Here is a 22,773-nt window from a genome sequence, read left to right on the forward strand (position 1 = left end):
TCTCAGCTATCAGCTCTTCTTGTGTAAGCACTCAACTACTTTCCAAAAACAAGTACTGGTCTCTGTGAGTCTTCCTAGTCATAATGATCATTGTTTAGGGCCACCCAAACCCTGGTTCCTGCCACTGATGACTGAAAATCAGTTCACTAGGAACATTCAGAGCACTGGGCACAGATTAAAAGTTGATCTACAGAAGTGGTATATGCTGAAACTTAGCCCTTAATTCTGGGAAAGGGTGTGAGGGGTTCTAAAGCCAACAAATGCTAGGTCGACTTACATCATTTTTTTATTATATAAAAAATAGACAGTAGAGATGTCCTAAATTAATTCTTCTAAATTAAATGCAGAGATGTGTCTGTGCATTGCACTACACATGCAAGACATATTTTCGTTTCATTTTAATACCTTATCTTGCCCTTTGAGCCATTTATACCAACTCAGCCTCTGGTGAAGTCCACACTTAAATTAACTGTGCCCTAATCTTAGAGCTGAGATTACTGGCCACGCATTATTTACTACTACAAATAAAGACAGGATAAATTATTAAAGAACTAAAGATGATGTTTGGGGAGTAAAACAGAATACTTTGAAGATCAAAGCTAGTAATTATCTAAATCAGCGTGATTCAACCATTTAAAACCTATGTACCAGAGTATTTTCTCACCATCTTCTTTATACCTCCACCAACCAAGATAATTTTATACATCTCTACACTGTCACTACAGTTATGTGTCTTCCACTCAGGACCCACCTTCCCAAAGAACAGTCTAAAATCACTGGTGTACTTCCACTCCTTCCTAAATATGTCTAAATACCTCCATTCCCTTTATTCTACTGAATATCTCTCCAAAAAAGTCAAAACGGTCTCATCAGATCAAACAGATTTTTATCAACCCAAATCTTAACTTCTCAGTAGTATAAAACCTCACTGACTATTTTGTCCTTATTGAAATTCTCCCTTGGCTTCTGAGAAACTATATTAATTCTGATTCTCTATCGGGCTCCCTCAATCACTCATATATGTGTGGATCATTTGCAAGTCAAATCAAAGGCCTGGTATGAAGTCCCAATCACAGTCCTGATTTTTTTTTTTAAAGAAATAATTTACTTTCTAGAAATTAAATTAAACATATACAAGTCTAACCAAGTGCTGCCTGAAAGAAGCTGAGTTAGTGAATAAACTGAAATTATTTTAAATTAGTACATAAAACCACTGCCCTAAGCAGTGTTTGTCTTTGTTGATACAGTTGATATGAAAAAAGTACTTTTACAGCACCTTTAAACAGTCTGCTCTTTTTAAGGAAAACTACACTCAATTTACTTGCTGTTTTACAAAGATAACTTTCTCACAGGTGATGGTGAAATAATCAAAACTTCCAAGTTAATAAAATACAAATAACAAGTTTTGCTAACTGAGTGTCTGTCACGTTCTGTGCTAGCTGTGCAGGCTACACAGCACCCTGTCCTGTTGCAGGCCTCTGGTCTGTAGCAGATTTCTGTAGTTTTGCTTATGCAGCAGCATCCTTCTTACTGAGATACAAACAAAAGTAGAATTGAAAGAAAGTACATTTGTAGCAGTGTTTGAGTACTTGAATCTTGTCTGAAATCAGCTACTATTTGCAGAAGAGTCCTACTAAAATTTTTATATTTAAAGAGCTATTCTCTCAGAAACACATACTTTATTTTTTTTTTTTTTTTTTTTTTTTATTTATTTAGGCTGCATCGGGTCTTCATTGCTGTGCACCAGCTTTCTCTAGTTGTGGCGAGCAGGGGCTACTCTTCATTGTGGTGCGTGGGCTTCTCATTGCAGTGGCTTCTCTTGTTGCAGATCATGGGCTCTAGGCACACGGGCTTCAGTAGTTGTGGCACTCGGGCTCAGTAGCTGTGGCTCGCGGGCTCTAGAACGCAGGCTCAGTAGTTGTGGCGCACGGGCTTAGTTGCTCCGCGGCATGTGGGATCTTCCTGGACTAGGGCTCGAACCCGTGTCACCTGCACAGGCAGGCGGATTCTTAACCACTGCGCCACTAGGGAAGTCCCAGAAACATATACTTTAATAAAAAGACCCTGATACTCATACTCCCGCTTTAATGGAAGGATCATAGGCTTGGCTTTCTTTCTTTTAATAGTAAAAACTCAGTGTAAAGATCTGTCTAGATTAAACAAACCACTGATTTCTTAAAACGTCACTATACTTGTAGGAGAGTCACCAACATTACGGCAAAATCTCTCAAGTTTCATTCCAGCACCTAGGACATGTCAGGGTCCATGGCAACAGTGAGGATACCAAGATGAACAAGGCACCACCTCTACCTTCAAGGAGCTCAGAGTCTTGCAAAACAAACATTTGTATAGCAGAGGTTTTCTTTTATTAATTATATACCACAAATTATGAGTTAACTTTTAGTGCTAACAAGGAGCTGTGATCATTCTGCAATAAGACATTAAATTTCTAAATCAAGAAGATTTGTTTTGTTTTTTAATAAACTCCAGAACAGACAAGCTAGATATGCTATTATCTTTTTGGTCTATCTCCTGGATGAGACCATATTTTCTGCTTGTAACACAAATCTTATTTCTAAAGTTACAAGTTATGGAGCATAAAACTAATTAAAGTCATAGAATCTGAGTCAAGCGATTATAAAAAATCATGTAGTCTAATCACTTGATATCTTCTCCCCAGAGCACATTCCCTAAGCATTCCCACCTGAAATCCTAGAAAACAATAATTACTACAGTGTTTTAGTACCAGTAAAAATTCTTTGTCGTGTTCACTTCTAATTATATATAGAAAATTCAGGCTCTTCTACTTCTGCCGTTATCTAAAAATTCTTTAAAGTAAACTAAACATGGGTTAAATTAAGTCTTAATACCCGTTAAGACTTTTCTAGAACTCAGTAACTAGAAAGTCAGTTCATATGCACAGTCTCAATAAATTATAAAATAATATCCTAGGTAAAAAGTATGCTAGAAATACATTGATATAATAGTCATCTATTGCATTATTACTGAAACAATAGCAAATTGGAGCTCTAAAAAAAATCACAGTGACTTAGAAAGGTTAGCATAAAACCTACACATGTTCAGTAAGGTTCTTCTGATTATACATTGTTGCTCTTTTGGCCCCACTTAAAATAGCTGAGATTATTTTGATCAAATAACATTAAAGGTTAAAAAAACACATTGTTTTAGAGGGTTATACATTCAATCATTAACAGGTTAACACAAAACTAAGCCAACTGCCCAAAAGTGATAAACTTGGAAAAGTGGATTTAACTTACAACGATAATACTGAATGGAATGATTATTCCACCTAATAACGGATAAGGTATGGTGTCTTCTTTGTAAGGGTACTTGATGGACTCATCATTACAGAATAATCCTCGTTGGAAAGGGGTATGCCTTGAAGTAAGAATTGCAAAAGGCAATCCAGCTAGCAAAAGGAATAAATGAAAATATCATTAAAAAGGAATATCAAAACTAATTAATGGTGATAATTATCCCAGAGACCATGTTTAAAAATACATTTGCCACAAAAATAATAAGAGCACATGGAAAAAGGAAATGCAGCAACACATGCAACAGAAGTTAGAAAAATTATAGTTTAGGGTACAGATCTTTTCTCTACAGGAAACAATGCCTCCAAATCCTCTATCAACCAATTTAACCAAGAGCAACTTCTTCCCTTTGTTTCTGCCCAAATACACTAAACTGATTTTAGGGGAAAAAAATCTCTTCTCATGCTCTTGTTGTCATTTAATCATAGGGTTTTCAACACTATTTTCAAACCACTTTGTCAGGAGCTTTACTTCCAAAAGGTTGAAAACACCATTTTGACATTCCCCATTTTATCCTGATATTACTACTATATTTGGTCAGGTCACGGTCACTGGCTAAGCTATCAGAGTATCTAAATAAAGTTTATCCACTCATTTCTGTACTACAGCAAGTTTAGAGCTGCTATGAAAAGGAGTCTAAACTTAAACCAAGCTTCTTAAGAAAAGATGGACAACAGAGTCAAGCACAAAAGCACCTAAAAGAGCTCTCTCTTTTTTTCATCATCAATGTTTTCCCTAAAGATCACGTCTCACACTCATCTCCTCATCCCAAAATGTCTAAACTTTTGTCTAAATGTGAACTTTAAGAATTCAGTCCTCCTTTACTTCATCACTGCACCCAGCATCCTGATTAATACTGACCAGGACTGCTTTCTAAGAGATAAGAGTTTAGCAGAAACCCTCAACATGAGTTCTGCTTCAAGACTTTTCCAGGTATGGATGATTCTCTCCCTAAGTGACCCATTCTCCCAGCAGTAATACCATAATAACCACTAAGCTAACATACTCACTGTATATTCAGGTGTTCTTTCCATGAAAGCTCCAAGTCTTGATGACCATTTAGTTTCTCATCAACTCTGCTAAGCCCTAAAGGCTCAATGACAACCAAGCTTCTGCCACTCTGCCTGATGCATAGACTACAAGTATCAAATGTGTTCAATCTACAAGGGCCAAATGAAAAGGAGAAGCCCATTACTGGTTCTTTTTATTTACCTTCCTGTTTTTCATTTAGACTCTGAATACATAAACCAAAGTTTATTTTTTTGTGTTAACCAATTTGCCAAGCTGTTAAACCATTAGAAGTCTTTATGATGCAAGCAGTGGCCAAGATGGCAGAGAAGGAAGGCCCTGAGCTCACCTCCTTCAACAGGCACAGCAAAATCATGATTATTTACAGAGCAACTATCCATAAGAGTGACCCGAAGATTAGCAGAAAAGATCTTCTACAGCTAAAGCTATAAAGAAGAAACCACAACAAGACAAGTAGAAAGGGTGAAGATGCAGTATCGTCATCACCCATATTCCCAGTGTAGGCAACCCACAAATGGGAGAATAATTACAATTGCAGAGGTTCTCCCCAAGGAGCAAAAGGTCCTAGCTCCACATCAGGCTCCTCAACCCGGGGGTGTACACAAGTAATATGAACCTCCAGACTGTCTGGCTCTGAAAGCCAGTAGGGCTTACTTCTGGGAGAGCCAGAGGGCTGTGGGAAATAAAGACTCCACTCTTAAGAGAGCACAAACAAAATCTCATATGTTTCAAGACCCAGGGCAGAAGCAGTTATTTGAATGGAGCTTGGGTAGGACCCACTTGCTGATCTTGGAGAGACTCCCAGGAGGCAGAAGGCAACTGAAACTCTCTGGGAACGACGACACTGGCAGCAGCCATTTTGGGAAGCTCATCCCACCACCAGGACACTGGTGCTGCTAAGTGCCACTTTAGAATCCTCCCTCTAGCCAGTCAGTGGCAGACCAGCCCTGCCCACCAGACAGCACCAGCCCTGGGATGCCCCAAGCCAGGCAGCTAGGTGGGCAGGAACACAGACCTACCCACCAGCAAGTTGACTGCTGTAGAACCCCCTGAGCCCCCAGCCATCCCAGTACATGACGCCACCCACCATAGGACCCAGGACCCGGACCCACCTACAAGTGGGCCACCACCAGCACTGGGACCCCCGGGAACCACTCACATACACACACAGCTAGTCGTCTGACCCAGCCCCACCCACCAGTGGGCCAGCACTAGCCCCAGTCCCAGCCTCACACACCAGGGGTCTGGCACCAGCCCCGAGATCTGATAGGCCCCAGCCCCACCCACCTGTGGCAGACACCACCCCCAGAACCCCCAAGGCCCTGCAGCCACAAACTCTGGGCCCAGGCACTGCCCACAGAGGGCCAACACCAGCTCCAGAACTTTCAGGCCCCACAGCCAAAGACCCCAGGAGCTGGTTCTGCCCATCAGTGGGCCGGCACTAGCCCCAGGTCCTCCTGGGCCCCGACACTGCCCACCAGCAAGCCAACCCAAGCCCCAGAACCACCACAGCCCCCCACAGCAAGTTGCGTAAAGACCCAGCCCACCCACTAGTAGTCTGGCACCACCCCAGACACCCAGGGCCCTGGCCCTGCCCAACAGCAGGCCAACACCAGCTGCAGGACACCTTGGGCCCCTTGGCCAGCCATGTCAGAATCCAGCCAACCACCTGCAGGCCACTACCAGGTTGGGTGGTGGGTGACCATGCAGCCAGTCAAGCCATGACCAGCCCCACCCACTACCCAACCCCATCCACCAGCAGTTGGCAGCCTCCACACAAGGCAGGGCCTGGCAACCAACACGACTGAGGGCCACCAACGCACACCGGTACACCCACAATTGTCAGCCAGCCACAAAAGAAGGACCCATGCAGCCCCTATAGAGGGAACCCATAGAACACAAAGCTCTGGTGACCAGAGAGGAGTATGCTGCTGGGCCACATAGGACATCTCCTACATAAAGCCACTTCTCCAAGATCAGGAAATGTAACCAACCTACCAAATACACAGAAATAAAAACAGTGAATCACGCAAATTGAGGAAACAGAGAAAAACATTCCAAGTAAAGAAACAAGATAAAACCACAGAAGAACTAAAAGTGAAGTGGAGATAAGCAACCTACCTGAAAAAGAGTTTAAGATAATGATCATAAAGATGTTCAAGAACTTGTGAGAAGAATAAATGAACAGTTAGAAAATATAAAGAAGAACCAAACAGCACTGAAAAATGCAATAACTGAAATAAAAAATACTCTAGAAGGAATCAACAGAACATTATATGATACAAAGGAACTGGAAGGCAGAATTGTGTAAATCACTGAAACTGAACAGAAAAAAAAAAAAAAGAATAAAAACAAATGAGGAGAGTTTAAGAGACTTCTGGGAAAACATCCAGGTCCAGGAAGCACAGAGAGTCTCAAACAGGATCAACCTAAAAAGCAGCCCACCAAGAACATTATAATTAAAATGGCAAAAATTAAAAATAAAGAAACAACATTGAAAGCAGCAAGGTAAAAGCAACAAGTTACCTACAAGGGAACCCCCATAAAGCAACAAGTTACCTACAAAGGAACCCCCATAAAGCTATCAGCTAACTTCTCAGCAGAAATTCTGCAGGCCAGAAGGGAGTGACACAATGTATTTAAAGAGATGAAAAGTAAAAACCTACAACCAAGAATACTCTACCCTGCAAGGCTTTCACTCAGATGTGAAAGAGAGATCAAAGTTTTACAAAACAAGCAAAAGCTAAGAGGTCAACACCAGTACAAGCTTGGACTACGTAACAAATTTTGGCACAGCCATCCAGGATCCTTGCTACTAATGACTAGCCTGATCGGGGAATTTTCGGGTAAGCCCCTAGCAGTTGCCAGGATCACTTGTCCTGAGGACCTTCCCTTCAAAATGGCCCAAAGCCAGAAACTAACACAACATTGAAAAGCAATTATACTCCAATAAAGATATAAAATTTAAAAAAATTCCCCAAAGCAGCACCGGCTGCCCCAGTGCTTGGCAGTTGGAAAAAGGAATCAATGTTTGGGAGCAGCTGAAAGGCTCCACACAGTAAGGTTGTTTGGGCAGATAGCTGCAAAGTTGGCTGTGCAGTACAGTTTTGACCTCCGGTTTCTGGCTTTGAAAGTCTTCACAATGGAGCACATTTTATATGCAACTATGGAACAGGCCGCGTGGCTGACGGGGTCTTGGTGCTCCGGCCGGGTATGAGGCCTGAGCCTCTGAGGTGGGAGAGCTGAGATCAGGACAGTGGACCACCAGACACCTCCCAGCCCCACATAATACCAATCAGCAAGAGCTCTCCCAGAGATCTCCGTAACAACACTAAAAACCAGCTCCACATGACGACCAGCAAGGCCCAGTGCCAGACACCCCATGCCAAACAACTACCAAGACAGGAACACAACCCCACCCATTAGCAGAGAGCCTGCCTAAAACCATAATAAGGTCACAGACACCCCAAAACACACCACCGGACTCAGTCCTACTCACCAGAAAGACAAGATCCAGCTTCATCCACCAGAACAGAGGCACCAGTCCCCTCCACCAGGAAGCCTACACAACCCACTAAACCAGCCTTACCCACTGGGGGCAGACACCAAAAACAACAGGAACTGCGAACCTGCAGCCTGCAAAAAGGAGACCCCAAACACAGTAAGTTAAGCAAAATAAGAAGACAGAGAAATATGCAGCAGATGAAGGAGCAAAGTAAAAACCCACCAAAACAAACAAATGAAGAGGAAACAGGCAGTCTACCTGAAAAAGAATGCAGAGTAATGATAGTAAAGATGATCCAAAATCTTGGAAATAGAATGGAGAAAATACATGAAACATCTAACAAGGACCTAGAAGAACTAAAGAGCAAACAAACAATGATGAACAACACAATAAATGAAATTGAAAATTCTCTAGAAGGAATCAATAGCAGAATAACTGAGGCAGAAGAATGTGTAAGTAACCTGGAAGATAAAATAGTGGAAATAACTACCGCAGAGCAGAACAAAGAAAAAAGAATGAAAAGAATTGAGGACAGTCACAGACATCTCTGGGACAACATTAAATGCACCAACATTCGAATCATAGGGGTCCCAGAATAAGAGAAAAACAAAGGGACTGAGAAAATATTTGAAGAGATTACAGTTGAAAACTTCCCTAATATGGGAAAGGAAATAATGAATCAGGTCCAGGAAGTGCAGAAAGTACCATACAGGGTAAATCCAAGGAGAAACACACCAAGACACATATTAATCAAACTATCAGAAATTAAATACAAAGAAAAAACATTAAAAGCAGCAAGGGAAAAGCAACAAATAACATACAAGGGACTCCCCATAAGTTTAACAGTGGATCTTTCAGCAGAAACTCTGCAAGCCAGTAGGAAGTGGCAGGACATATTTAAAGTGATGAAAGGGAAAAACGTACAATCAAGATTACTCTACCCAGCAAGGATCTCATTCAGATTAGACGGAAAATTAAAACCTTTATAGACAAGCAAAAGCTAAGAGAATTCAGCACCACCAGCTCTACAACAAATGCTAAAGGAACTTCTCTAAGCAGGAAACATAAGAGAAGGAAAAGACCTACAATAACAAACCTAAAACAATTAAGAAAATGGTAATAGGAACATACATATTGATGATTACCTTGAATGTAAATGGATTAAATGCTCCAACCAAAAGACACAGACTGGCTGAATGGATACAAAAATAAGACCCATATATATGCTGTCTACAAGAGACCCACTTCAGGCCTAGGGACACATACAGACTGAAAGTGAGGGAATGGAAAAAGATATTCCATGCAAATGGAAATCAAGAGAAAGCTGGAGTAGCAATTCTCATATCAGACAAAAGAGACTTTAAAATAAAGACTATTACAAGAGACAAGGGCACTATATAATGGTTAAATGATCAATCCAAGAAGAAGAAATAAGAATTGTAAATACTCATGCACCCAACAGAGGAGGACCTCAATAAGGCAAATGCTAACAGCCAGAAAAGGGAGAACTGACAGTAACACAATAATAGTAGGGGACATTAACACCCCACTTTCACCAATGGACAGATCATCCAAAATGAAAATAAATAAGGAAACACAAGCTTTAAATGATACATTAAACAAGATGGACTAAATTGATATTTACAGGACATTCCATCCAAAAACAACAGAATACACTTTCTTCTCAAGTGCTCATGGGACATTCTCCAGGATAGATCATATCTTGGGTAACAAATCAAGCCTTGGTAAATTTAAGAAAATTGAAATCGTTATCAAGTATCTTTTCCGACCACAATGCTACTGAACTAGATATTAATTACAGGAAAAAAAACTGTAAAAAATACAAACACATGGAGGCTAAACAATACACTACTAAATAACCAAAAGATCACTGAAGAAATCAAAGAGGAAATCAAAAAACTACCTAGAAACAAATGACAATGAAAACCCAACAATCCAAAAAATCAGATCAGAAATAAATGAAATAGAAACAAAGAAAACAATAGCAAAGATCAATAAAACTAAAAGCTGGTTCTTTGAGAACATAAACAAAATTGATGAACCTTTAGCCAGATTCACGAAGAAAAAGAGGGAGAAGACTCAAATCAACAGAATTAGAAATGAAAAAGTAGAAGTAACAACTGACACTGCAGAAATACAAAGGATCATGAGAGATTGCTACAAGCAACTCTACGCCAATAAAATGGACAACCTAGAAGAAATGGACAAATTCTTACAAAAGCACAATCTTCCCAGACTGAACCAGGAAAAAACAGAAAAAATAAACAAACCAATCACAAGTAATGAAATTGAAACTGTGATTAAAAATCTTCCAACAGGGCTTCCCTGGTGGCACAGTGGTTGGGAGTCTGCCTGCCAATGCAGGAGATACGGGTTCATGCCCTGGTCCAGGAAGATCCCACATGCTGCAAAGCGGCTGGGCCCATGAGCCATGGACGCTGGGCCTGCGCATCTGGAGCCTGTTGCTCCGCAACGGGAGAGGCCACAGCAGTGAGAGGCCCACGTACCGCAAAAAAAAAAAAAAAAAAAGAAAATCTTCCAACAAACAAAAGCCCAGGACCAGACGGATTCACAGGAGAATTCTATCAAACATTTAGAGAAGAGCTAACACCTATCCTTCTCAAGCTCTTCCAAAATATAGCAGAGGGAGGAACACTCCCAAACTCACTCCACGAAGCCACCATCACCCTGATACCAAAACCAGACAAAGATGTCACGAAAAAAAGAAAACTACAGGCCAATATCACTGATGAACATAGATGCAAAAATCCTCAACAAAATACTAGCAAACAGAATCCAACAGAACATTAAAAGGATCATACACCATGATCAAGTGGGGCTTACCCCAGGAATGCAAGGATTCTTTAATATATGCAAATCAATCAATGTGATAAACCATATTAACAAATTGAAGGGTAAAAACCATATGATAATCTCAATAGATGCTGAAGAAGCTTTCGACAAAATTCAACACCCATTTATTATAAAAACTCTCCGGAAAGTAAGCATAGAGGGAACTTACCTCAACATAATAAAGGCCATATATGACAAACCCACAGCCAACATCGTTATCAGTGGTGAAAAACTGAACGCATTTCCACTAAGATCAGGAACAAGACAAGGTTGCCCACTCTCACCACTATTATTCAACATAGTTTTGGAAGTTTTACCCACAGCAATCAGAGAATAAAAGGAAATAAAAGTAATCCAAATAGGAAAAGAAGAAGTAAAACTGTCACTGTTTGCAGATGACACGATATTATACATAGAGAATCCAAAAGATACTACCAGAAAAATACTAGAGCTAATCAATGAATCTGGTACCGTAGCAGGATAAAAAATTAATGTACAGAAACCTCTTGCATTCCTATTCACTAAGGATTAAAAATCTGAAAGAGAAATTAAGGAAACACTCCCATTTACCACTACAACAGAAAGAATAAAATACCTAGGAATAAACCTACCTAAGGAGACAAAAGACCTATATGCAGAAAACTGTAAGACACTGATGAAATTAAAGATGATACAAACAGATGGAGAAATATACTATGTTCTTGGATTGGAAGAATCAACATTGTGAAAATGACTATGCTACGCAAAGCCATCTACAGATTCAATACAATCCCTATCAAACTACCAATGGCATTTTTCACAGAACTAGAAAAAAATTTCACAATTTGTATGGAAACACAAAAGACCCTGAATAGCCAAAGCAATCTTGAGAAAGAAAAACAGAGCTGGAGGAATCAGGCTCCCTGACTTCAGACTATACTACAAAGCTACAGTAATCAAGACAGTATGGTACTGACACAAAACAGAAATATAGATCAATGGAATATGATAAAAAGCCCAGAGATAAACCCATGCACATATGGTCACCTTATCTTTGATCAAGGAGGCAAGAATATACAATGGAAAAAAGACAGCCTCTTCAATAAGTGATGATGGGAAAACTGGACATCTACATGTAAAAGAATGAAATTAGAACACTCCCTAAGACCATACACAGAAGTAAACTCAAAATGGATTAAAGACCTAAATGTAAGGCCAGACACTATAAAACTCTTAGAGGAAAACATAGGCAGAACACTCTATGACATAAATCACAGCAAGATCCTTTTTGACCCACCCCTTAGAGAAATGGAAATAAAAACAAAAATAAACAAATGGGACCTAATGAAACTTCAAAGCTTTTGCACAGCAAAGGAAACCTTAAACAAGATGAACAGACAACCTTCAGAATGGGAGAAAATATTTGCAAATGAAGCAACTGACAAAGGCTTAATCTCCAAAATATACAAGCAGCTCATGCAGCTCAATATCAAAAAAACAAACAACCCAATCCAACAATGGGCAGAGGACCTAAATATACAGATCGCCAACAAACACATGAAAGGATGCTCAATATCACTAATCATTAGAAAAATGCAAATCAAAACTACAATGAGGTATCACCTCACACCAGTCAGAATGGCCATCATCAAAAATCTACAGACAATAAATGCTGGAGAGGCTGTGGGAAAAAGGGAACCCTCTTGTACTGTTGGTGGGAATGTAAATTGATACAGCCCCTATGGAGAACAGTATGGAAGTTCCTTAAAAAACTAAAAATAGAACTACCATATGACCCAGCAATCCCACTACTGGGCAAATACCCTGAGAAAAGCATAATTCAAAGAGAGTCATGAACCACAATGGTCACTGCAGCACTATTTAGAATACCTAGGACATGGAAGCAACCTAAGTGTTCACTGACAGATGCATGGATAAAGAAAATGTTGCACATATATACTATGGCGAATTACTCAGCCATAAAAAGAAATGAAATTGAGTTATTTGTAGTAAGGTGGACGGACCTAGAGACTGTCATACAGAGTGAAGTAAGTCAAAAAGAGAAAAACAAATACCATATGCTAACACATATATATGGAATCTACAACAAAAAAAAATGGTTCTGAAGAACCTAGGGGCTGGACAGGAATAAAGACGCAGACATAGAGAATGGACTTGAGGACCCAGGGAGGGGGAAGGGTATGCTGGGATGAAGTGAGAGAGTGGCATGGACATATATACACAACCAAATGTAAAACAGATAGCTAGTGGGAAGCAGCTGCATAGCACAGGGAGATCAGCTCCATGCTTTGTGACCACCTAGAGGGGTAGGATAGAGAGAGTGGGAGGGAGACGCAAGAGGGAGGGGATATGGTGATATATGTATACATATAGCTGATTCACTTTGTTACACTGCAGAAACTAACACAACATTGTAAAGCAATTATATTCCAAGAAAGATGTTAAAAAAAAAAACAGAAGAGTTCAACACCAGGAAACCAGCTTTACAAGAAATGTTAAAGGGACTTTCTAAGTGGAAAAGAAAAAGCCATAATTATAAATATGAAAACTATGAAAGGAAAAATCTCATTGGTAAAGGCAAATATATAATAAAGGTAGTAGATCAACCACATATAAAGCTAGTAGGCAGGTTAAAAGACAAAAGTAGTAAAGTCATCTATATCCATAATAAGCAAAGCAATACACAAAACAAAAGGATGTAAAATATGACATCACAAACAGTAAACGGGGGTTGGGGGAGGGAGGAGTAAAAATGAAAGGTGGGGGCTTCCCTGGTGGTGCAGTGGTTGAGAGTCCACCTGCCGACGCAGGGGACACAGGTTTGTGCCCTGGTCCGGGAGGATCCCACACGCCGCAGAGCGGCTGGGCCCGTGAGCCATGGCCGCTGGGCCTGCGCGTCTGGAGCCTGTGCTCCGCAACGGGAGAGGCCACAGCAGTGAGAGGCCCGCGTGCCAAAAAAAAAAAAAAAAAAAGATGAATGGATAAAAGAGATGTGCTGTATATATGCAATGGAATATTACTCAGCCATAAAAAAGAATGAAATCTTGCCATAAGCGACAACATGGATGGACCTAGAGGGAATTATGCTAAGTGAAGTAAGTCAAACAGAGAAAGACATATGATCTCATATGTGGAACCTAAAAAACAAAACAAGTGAACAAACATAACCAAAGCCATAGATACAGAGAACAAACAGGTGGTTCACAGAAGCAAAGGGGTTGGGGCAAGGAGAGAAACAGGTGAAGGAGATTAAGAGGCACAAACTTTCAGTTACAAAATATATGAGTCACAGGTATGAAATGTACAGTGTGGGGAATATAGTTAATAATTACGTTCTATCTTTGTATGGTAATGGATGACAACTAGATTTATCATGGTGATCATTTTGAAATGTACAGAAATATCAAATCACTATGTTGTATACCAGAAACTAACCTAATGTTATAGGTCAATTATACTTCAAAAACAAACTAAACTCACAGAGAAAGAGATCAGATTTGTAGCTATCAGAGGCATTGGTTGGGGGAAGGGGAATTAGATGAAGGTAGTCAAAAAGCACAAACTTCCATTTATAAGATAAATAAGTGTGACCACCTAGAGGGGTGGGCTAGCGAGGGTAGGAGGGAGACGCAAGAAGAAGGGGATATGGGGATATATGTATACATATAGCTGATTCACTTTGTTATACAGCAGAAACTAACACACCATTGTAAAGCAATTATACTCCAGTAAAGATGTTAAAAAATAAATAAATAAATAAAATAGATAGCTAATGGGAAGCAGCTGCATAGAACAGGGAGCTCAGCTCTGTGCTTTGTGACCACCTAGAGGGGTGGGATAGGGAAGGTGGGAGGGAGATGCAAGAGGGAGGGGATATGGGGATATATGTATGCAAATATGTGATTCACTTTGTTATATAGCAGAAACTAACACATTGTAACACAAGTATACTCCAATAAAGATGTTTAAAAAAAAAGATAAGTAAGTACTAGCGATGTAATGTGCAACATGATAAAGATAATTAACACTGCTGTATGTTATAAATTGTTAACAGTTCATCCTAAAAGTTCTCAACACAAGCGAAAAAATCTTTCTTCTATTTCTTTAATGTTGTGTCTGTATGAGATGATGGACATTCACTAAACCTACCGTGGTAATCATTACAAAATAAAATAAATGAAAAAAACAAAGAGTAGCATTCTTAATCTTTCAACAGGAATGAATAAGTTAGTCAGCTACAATGTTAGTATCTAGATACAAGGAGATAAATTTCAAGTTTCCAGTAATATTTTAAAACATTTGAGCACTGGGCTTCTTAACAGTGGTTAAGAATACACCTGCCAATGCAGGGAACACAGGTTCGAGCTCTGGTCCAGGAAGATCCCACATGTCACGGAGCAACTAATCCCGTGTGCCATAACTATTGCACCTGCGCTCTAGAGCCCACAAGCCACAATTACTGAGCCCACGCGCCACAGCTACTGAAGCCCATGCACCTAGAGCCCATGGTCCCCAACAAGAAGCCACCGCAATGAGAAGTCCGCACACCGCAACGAAGAGTAGCCCCTGCTCGCCACAAAGCCCATGTGCAGCAACAAAGACCCAATGCAGCCAAAAATAAAATAAATTTATTTTTAAAAAGATAAAAATAAATATTTGAGCACAAACACTTTCACCTCAAACAACAATAAATAAATATCTAGCCAACAAAATATTTATTAAAGAACAGGTTTATATTGTGGCTAGAACCTGAGAATTTCAGAGAATGAAAAATGGTGCTATAGGAAAGGTATCTCTTACCAATAAATAAAACAAGATAAATAAATCTAATAACTCTTAGCCTGCAGGTTCATGTTAAAAGTAAAGTATTGCCTTAGCCAATTTTATTACACTAGGTGGGAAGGAGAAGAGAAAGGGAAGTAAATGAAAGTCAGAAAAAATCCTTACACTTCATTTTCACTATGAATTAGAGGGCTTTTTCCCTTAAGGCTCTCTATTAGCAAATGGAGTAATTAGAATTTAATTTATTCTTGCTTCATGTACCATTTATCTAGTGAAGATGCAAATTAAAAAGGCAAATGGTTATTGGTTTTTTTTTTTAAGTCTTTAAGATGTTCACAAGTTTCCCAAAGCTATATTTCTAGTAAATGCAACATTAAAAAAAAAGAAATTAAACTAGAGCTGACTTTGCTAACTGACCCTTATACTACCTCTCATATCTGAATTCAGACTATCCTCTGATTCACCAAATTGTCTGCATACAGAAGAAGGGGTGAAATGCCCAAGCCTTTAATACAAATACCACAGTTGCAGCACAAACCTTTTGCACTTAACAGTACACACTGTGGAGGTGAATACTCAGATCTATAATTTTAATTGTCGCCAGCCCTTTGCAATAACTAAACGCTCAGCCTTCAACTCTAACTCAATGATCAAATTTATTTTGTATTTACCAAGAACCTCCACTTCTAGAATTCATTTTACTTGTAAGAACTCTATATATAAAAATGGAAACTTTCAGTGTCTACAATGCATATTTCCAATTTGGTTGAATTTTTCAATTAGCATTTCTTTCTTTTGGAGTAAGAAAAGGTATGTAGTACAGAAATTAAATCCACATATGATTAGTGTCCAAAACTCAGTAGGCTATCCTTATTCTCAATAAAAATTTGTATTAATAGACCCAAATATATTGAAAAATGTTCTTAAGCATACCCATTAACAGTTAAGTTGTTTTTTTCCCTTGGACCACAAAAGAAATTACTCTTAGATTTAGAAAAAAAATTTGTGGGAAACAAAATCACAAACAAGTATAATTAGTCTATTTTTAAAAACAGGAATATTCAAGTGGGCAAATATTGAGTGAATCCATTGTGCAAGGAATTCTGTGAAATGATACAAAGAATACAAAGTTGAATAAGGCACAGTACATAATTACAGCAGAGAATAAACAGAGATACAAAGAGCTATGAAGTTTCAAAAGAACACAAACTGGTGAGGCTCTAAGTGGTGATATTCAAAAAGGTGCTGGTTATCAGAGTCAGAATCTCAGTAGAGGGAGTCTGGTATAGAGACAGAATTTGGGGATATAAAGCATCCCTGAAGTCACAGTGGTAAAAGAAATTGCATAAGTGAAAAGAAGTGAAAGACGAGGCATGGGGCAATAGCAATATTAAAGGGATGAGCACAGCAAGAGGATCCACTGAGGCAGCAGACTTGGTGGGCTGAGGGAAGGTCAGGAGAAAGCGGCATCATTGAGGCCAAGTCCAAAGACAGCATTTCAGGAGGTGGTGATTGGTCCACAGTATCCAATGGGTTTTCAATTGCCATACTTAGCAAAAGTGGTTTCAATAAAGAAGAAGGAGTGGAAACCAGACCACAGAGGTTTTAGTAAGAAATGATAAGAAAATAAGCATTAATCTACCACAAATGCACACTATCCTTCTGAGAGTTTAAGTGAAGAGATTGTATCACAGAAGGCCCTAAAAATGTTTTAAATTAATACTAATATTTGCAATCTCTCATATAAACTCATGAGATGTATTACATCAAAGTCATTACCCAATGCCATTTCATTTTCACTAAATAAAAACCTGAATGTAGACCCCCCAAAGAAGGATGGAGAGGAAGACCAAATCACCAGTTGTTCACTGACCCACTTAGCGCTGGAAAAGATGAGCTAGTCCAGAGTCCTGCTCTGGAAATTTTGGAACTAGAACAAAGACTGACTCAGTCAGAGCTGGTAAACAGCACTGATCAATGCACTAGAAGACTGGCAGGAGAAGAGGCTGAGGATAAATAAAGCAGGTCTGCAAAGAAAACTGAAGTGACTAGTCTGACCCAAAAGTGAGAAAAGATGAAAGCAGCTTTGGTTCCCTGCTACCAAAGGGCTGCACTGATCTTGCTGTTTGGGGGGTTGTTAAAGTACCTTGTATCCTTTCAACAAAACCCAATTTCACTTAAGCTAGTTAGAAAGGGATTCTCCTCCTTGCAACCAACAGAGCCATAACTAAAACAATTATAATCATTCCCCCTACTTTGAGACCATGTAGGTTATTATTGTTTGATTACCCTCTATAATGCTATAATGAACATTTCTAAATACCAATCCTTGTTTGCATTTCTAATTATTTCCTTAGAATATATTTTTTATGTGGAATTATAGCAAAGGAGATAAATGTTAAGGTCCCTGACAAACTGTTTCAGAAAAGTTTTTTTACACCACCAATTTATTCTACCAGCCACAGTATACAAATGTTACAGAAATGCAAAATTTTAAAGATATCTGATGCTATCTTTGACATTTACTATAGATTTTAGGGCAAAAGTGAAGGGTTCCATTTACTCTTTCATCTATTCAAATCAAATACCCTTTTCCTTTTACCTGAAAGATTACATTTCTAAAACAATCCCTTTTCATCATTTATCAAATGACTGCATTTGTCATACAATGTTTCTCTCAATACTTCAGTTTACAAAATTCATTTTCATTTCCTTCTTTAAAACAACTTCATTGAGGTATAATTTACAAACCAAAAAATTTATCCACTCTAAATACATAATTCAATGATTTTGGTAAATGTAGAGAGTTGTGCAACCACTACCACAATCCAGTTTTAGAACATTTTCCTTACCCAAAAAATTCCCATGAGCCCATCTGCATTCAACCTTTGTTCCCACCATCAACCCCAGGCAACCACTCGTATGTTTTCTGTATCTACATAGATTTGCCTTTTCTGAACATTTCATAAAAATGGAGTCATACAATATGTGGTATTTCACTTAGCATAATATTTCTGAGGTTCATCCATGTTGTAGCATGCATTTGTTCCTTTTTATTGCTAAATAGTATCATATTGTATGTATATGTTACATTTGGTTTATCCAGTCACCAGTTAATGAATACTTGGGTTGTTTCCAGTTTTTGTCTATTATGACTAATATCACTATAAACATTCATGTACAAGTCTTTGTGTGGACATTATTTTCATTTCAAATGAGTAGACTCCTAGGAGTGGAATGTCTGGGTCATGTGGTAAGTTTACGTTTAACTTTTTAAGAAACTGCCAAACTGTTTTTCCAAAATAGCTGCACCACTTTACATTCCCACATTTTGCTTTTTAATATGCCCATGTGGCTAGTCATATTACCCCATTTAAGAATCAGATTCTATGCACAGTAAACTCATACTCACCCATAAATAAATATAGCTTTCCACCTTCTACAAGTGAGTATTTATAATGGTTCAAAAGAGAATAAGTGATATATAACTCATTGCTTCCACAAACTAAACACACCAGAACACTTCTCCATCCTTTTACCAGAGACAGGAAAAGACAACATAAGATCATGGTCGCACAACATCTTCTTCAACTTCCTCTTACACAAATAATAAGGACCTTGAAACCATAATATAAATGCTAACAACTGTTTTAGAAAGATTGGTGATGGAGTGTCCAGCAAAACTGAGAAACTATGGTTAAAAACTTTTTTACACGTTAAGGGAACTCTTCCAGTGAAAACTACACAAATGCCTCCAGGAAAAATTTTTGTTTTAAGTTTCATCCATGGTGTAGCATAGATTGGTATTTTGTTCCTTTTTATTGCAGAATAGTATTCCATTATATGTATATAAAACATATCAGGTGCCCAGAAGAGAGTGGCATCCGTAATCACAGTCTTAAGAATCCATAATCACAGTCTTAAGAATGCAGGAAACTTAAGGAAGATGTAAAAATAATTGTTATTTCTCTCAACATTGAGGGACATTATAATTCAACTAGAGAAAGATCTCAGAGATTTCTCTAATAAAGAAGCAATTATTCAATTCAATTATTTAACAATTAACTGAGTTCCTACTGCTCTGTACAAGGCACAGGCTTCAGTTGGGAAGGGACTGCAGGTAATGGCACGGGTCTTACCGTGGTCAAATTCTGGATTTATTTTGAAAGTAGCATCAACGGTATTTACTGATAGATGGACTGGATATGAGTGTGAGAAATGATGAGTCAATAATGATCCTAAGATTTTCCATTTGGGAGACCAAAAGTTTAAAGTTGGATTAACTGAGATGAAGAAGACTAGAGACTGAATAGGGGGAGCAAGGAATAAATCCAAGAGTTCATACTTGGATGCATCAAGTTTGAGTTGCCTATTAGTACAGATGTCAGGGAGGCAGCTGGATGTAAGGTTCACTGGTGGAAAGGTCCAGGCTGAAGATATAAATTTAACATAGAGGTGGTATTAGAGCCATGAAACTGGATGAGATCACCAAAGAATGAGTATAGAGGAGAAAAGAGGACCCAAGGACTGATACCCGGAGAACTGCAAAATTAAAAGGTCAGGAAGAAGAGAAGGAAGTTGCAAAGTAGAATGAGAAAAAGCAGCCACTAAAGTAGAATTAAAACCAGGAGAGTATAGAAAACCCCAAGAAATCTATCCCAAAACTCCTAGAACTAATAATAAGTGTGTGTAGCAAGATCATAGGATATAAGGTCAACCCATAAAAATCAATCATACTTCTATATAGTAGCAATGAACAATTGGAAACCAAAATTAAAAACATAATACCATTTATAATAGTTCAGAAGACTGCAACATTTAGGTATAAACCTAATAAAATATAGGATCTGTATGCTGAAAACTACAAAACAGTGGTGAAAAAAATCAAAGACCTAAATAAATGAAAAGATATATCATCTTCATGGACTGGAATATTTAAGAAAGTAAAGATGTCAATTCTGCCCAAATTGATCTACAGCTTTTAATGCAATTCTTATCAAAATTCCAGCCAGATTTTTTCATAGATAGATTGATTCTAAAATTTATGTGGGAAAGCAAGGGAACTAGACAGCTAAAGCAAATTTGAAAAAGAATAACAAACTTGGCGGAATAGTACTTCCTGAATTTTTTTTTAGAAAAATGTACATATTTTATTTTTTCCCATTTGATTTTAAGCTACTCAGTATATCTTTTCTTACCACCAATATATAACTACAGTAATCAAGACAGTGTGGTATAAGAGGAAGGAAAGACATATAGTATATCAATGAAGCAAGAACAGAGTCCAGAAATAGACCCACAAGAGGACAGCCAACTAATATTTTTAATTTTTTTATTCTTTACAAAGGTACAAAAGCAACTCAATGGAGAAAGAAGAGTCGTTTTAGCAAATGATGTTGGAACAATTGGTCACCCATACACACACACACAAAAAAGATGAACCTTGACCTAAACATCACCCGTCATGCAAAACTCAACACAAAATGGATCACAGAGATAAGCAGAACACAGAAAATTATAAAACTCTTCGAAGAAAATATAGAAAAAAGTCTTTGTAATAGGGTTAGGTGAAGAATTCTTAGACATAACACCAAAAGCAGAGTCTATAAAAGACAAAAATGTATATTCATAAACTTGATTCATCAAAACCAAAAACGTGTGCTCTCAAAAGATACTTTCAAGAAAATGAAAAGATAAGCTACAGACTGGTAAAAAAAAAAATACTTGCAAATCTCATATTCAACAAAAGACTTTCTATACCAGAATATATGAAGATCTCCCTAAACTACACAGTTTCAAAAAATCTAATCCGAAAAATAGCAAAGACTTGAACATACACTTCACCAAAGAGGTATGCATGGATAGCAAGCAAGCACATGAAAAGATGTTCAACATCAGTAGCCATTAGAGAAAAGAAAATGAAAACCCTAATGAGATATTACTACACACTTACAGATGGTAAAAATAAAAAATACTGACAATACTAGTGCTGGTGAAGATGCAGAACATTATATACTGCTGGCAAGAATACAAAATGGTTCAACCACTCTGGAAAACAGTTTGGCAGTTTCTTATAAATTTAAACATATATTTACCAAAAGACCTAGAAATCCTATTACTGGCTATCTACCCTGGAAAAATTAAAACTTGTATTCACCCAAAAACCTGTAGACACATGTTCATAGAGCTTTATTTGTAATAGTCAAAAACTGGAAATAACCTACATGTCCTTCACAAACAGATAAGTAAGCTGTGATACATCCATATATCAGAACACTACTCAATAGAAAAGAAAAAAACCAACACATCATTGATGCACTCAACAACTTGGATAGATCTCAAGGGTATAACTCCAAGGGGAAAAAAAGTCAATTTAAAAAGGATAAATACTGTATGAATCCATTTATATAACATACTTGATAGAATTATAGTAGGTATAGTAGAGAGTAGGTTAGTGGTTGCCAAGGGTTAGGGATTGGGGGAGGATGTGACACAGAGAGATGGTAGGAGGGAGTTTTCATAAGGTGATGAACAATTCTGAACCCTGACTGTGGTAATGGTTACACGAATCTATACAAGTGATAAATTTCACAGAATTATACACATACACAAAAAGAGTGCATGTAAAAACTGGTGATATCTGAATAAGGTCTGTATTCTGGTTAACAGTACTGATGATTTAACCATTGTTACGTAAGATGTCATCTTTGGGGGGAGCTGTGTGATGGGTACATGGGAACTCTGAACTATTTTTTCAACTTCTATGAGTCTACAATTTTTTCAAAATAAAACATTTCTAAATGTTTTATTATGGTGCTGAGAGATTCAAGTAAGACTGAAGAGCACTGGATTTAACAACTTGGAAATTGCTGGTGATTGACAGGAACTATTTGCATAAAGGTGGTGATTATAGAGTAGAATGCTTAAAATTCAGATTATGGAGGGGTTTAAGTTATTAGAAATGGCATCAACTAGGATATACATGGGAGGTAAATGGCTGAGGCAGACAAAGGACAGGATCTCTGAGGTAGAAAAGTTAAGGGAACTGAAAATTTCTTATTAAACTGGAGGGGGAAGAGCAGTTTATTCTTAAAAAATTCCCAAGGAAGCTACTGAAGTATATCAAGTACAATAAACGACCATGCATTCTTCTAGAGTTGCTTTAAGGTCCAGAGAAAAGCATATTTAAGCCCAAAATGAGCAGTAAAGATAGACAATGAGAAAAGATCAGGGAAAGAAGTACAAGCA

The 22,773-nt window shown here is 38.2% G+C and overlaps 1 protein-coding gene across 3 annotated transcripts in view; it reads right to left on the reverse strand.

Annotated features, from left to right (window-relative positions):
- The window catches only part of PLPP1 (phospholipid phosphatase 1), a 117,256-nt gene that overhangs the window by 45,969 nt on the left and 48,514 nt on the right, over positions 1 to 22,773 (reverse strand). The window contains exon 2 of one of the 3 annotated variants that reach the window (XM_029216475.1): positions 3,279 to 3,430. The exons of the other annotated variants lie outside the window; for them this stretch is intronic. Coding sequence (XP_029072308.1) covers positions 3,279 to 3,430 — 152 coding nt within the window. The remainder of the gene's footprint in view (positions 1 to 3,278; positions 3,431 to 22,773) is intronic. 3 annotated transcript variants of the gene reach the window in all.

The sequence above is a fragment of the Monodon monoceros genome, unplaced genomic scaffold (assembly GCF_005190385.1).
Source record: "Monodon monoceros isolate NGI ecotype Baffin Bay Population unplaced genomic scaffold, NGI_Narwhal_1 Super_Scaffold_12, whole genome shotgun sequence".
NCBI lineage: Eukaryota > Metazoa > Chordata > Mammalia > Artiodactyla > Monodontidae > Monodon > Monodon monoceros.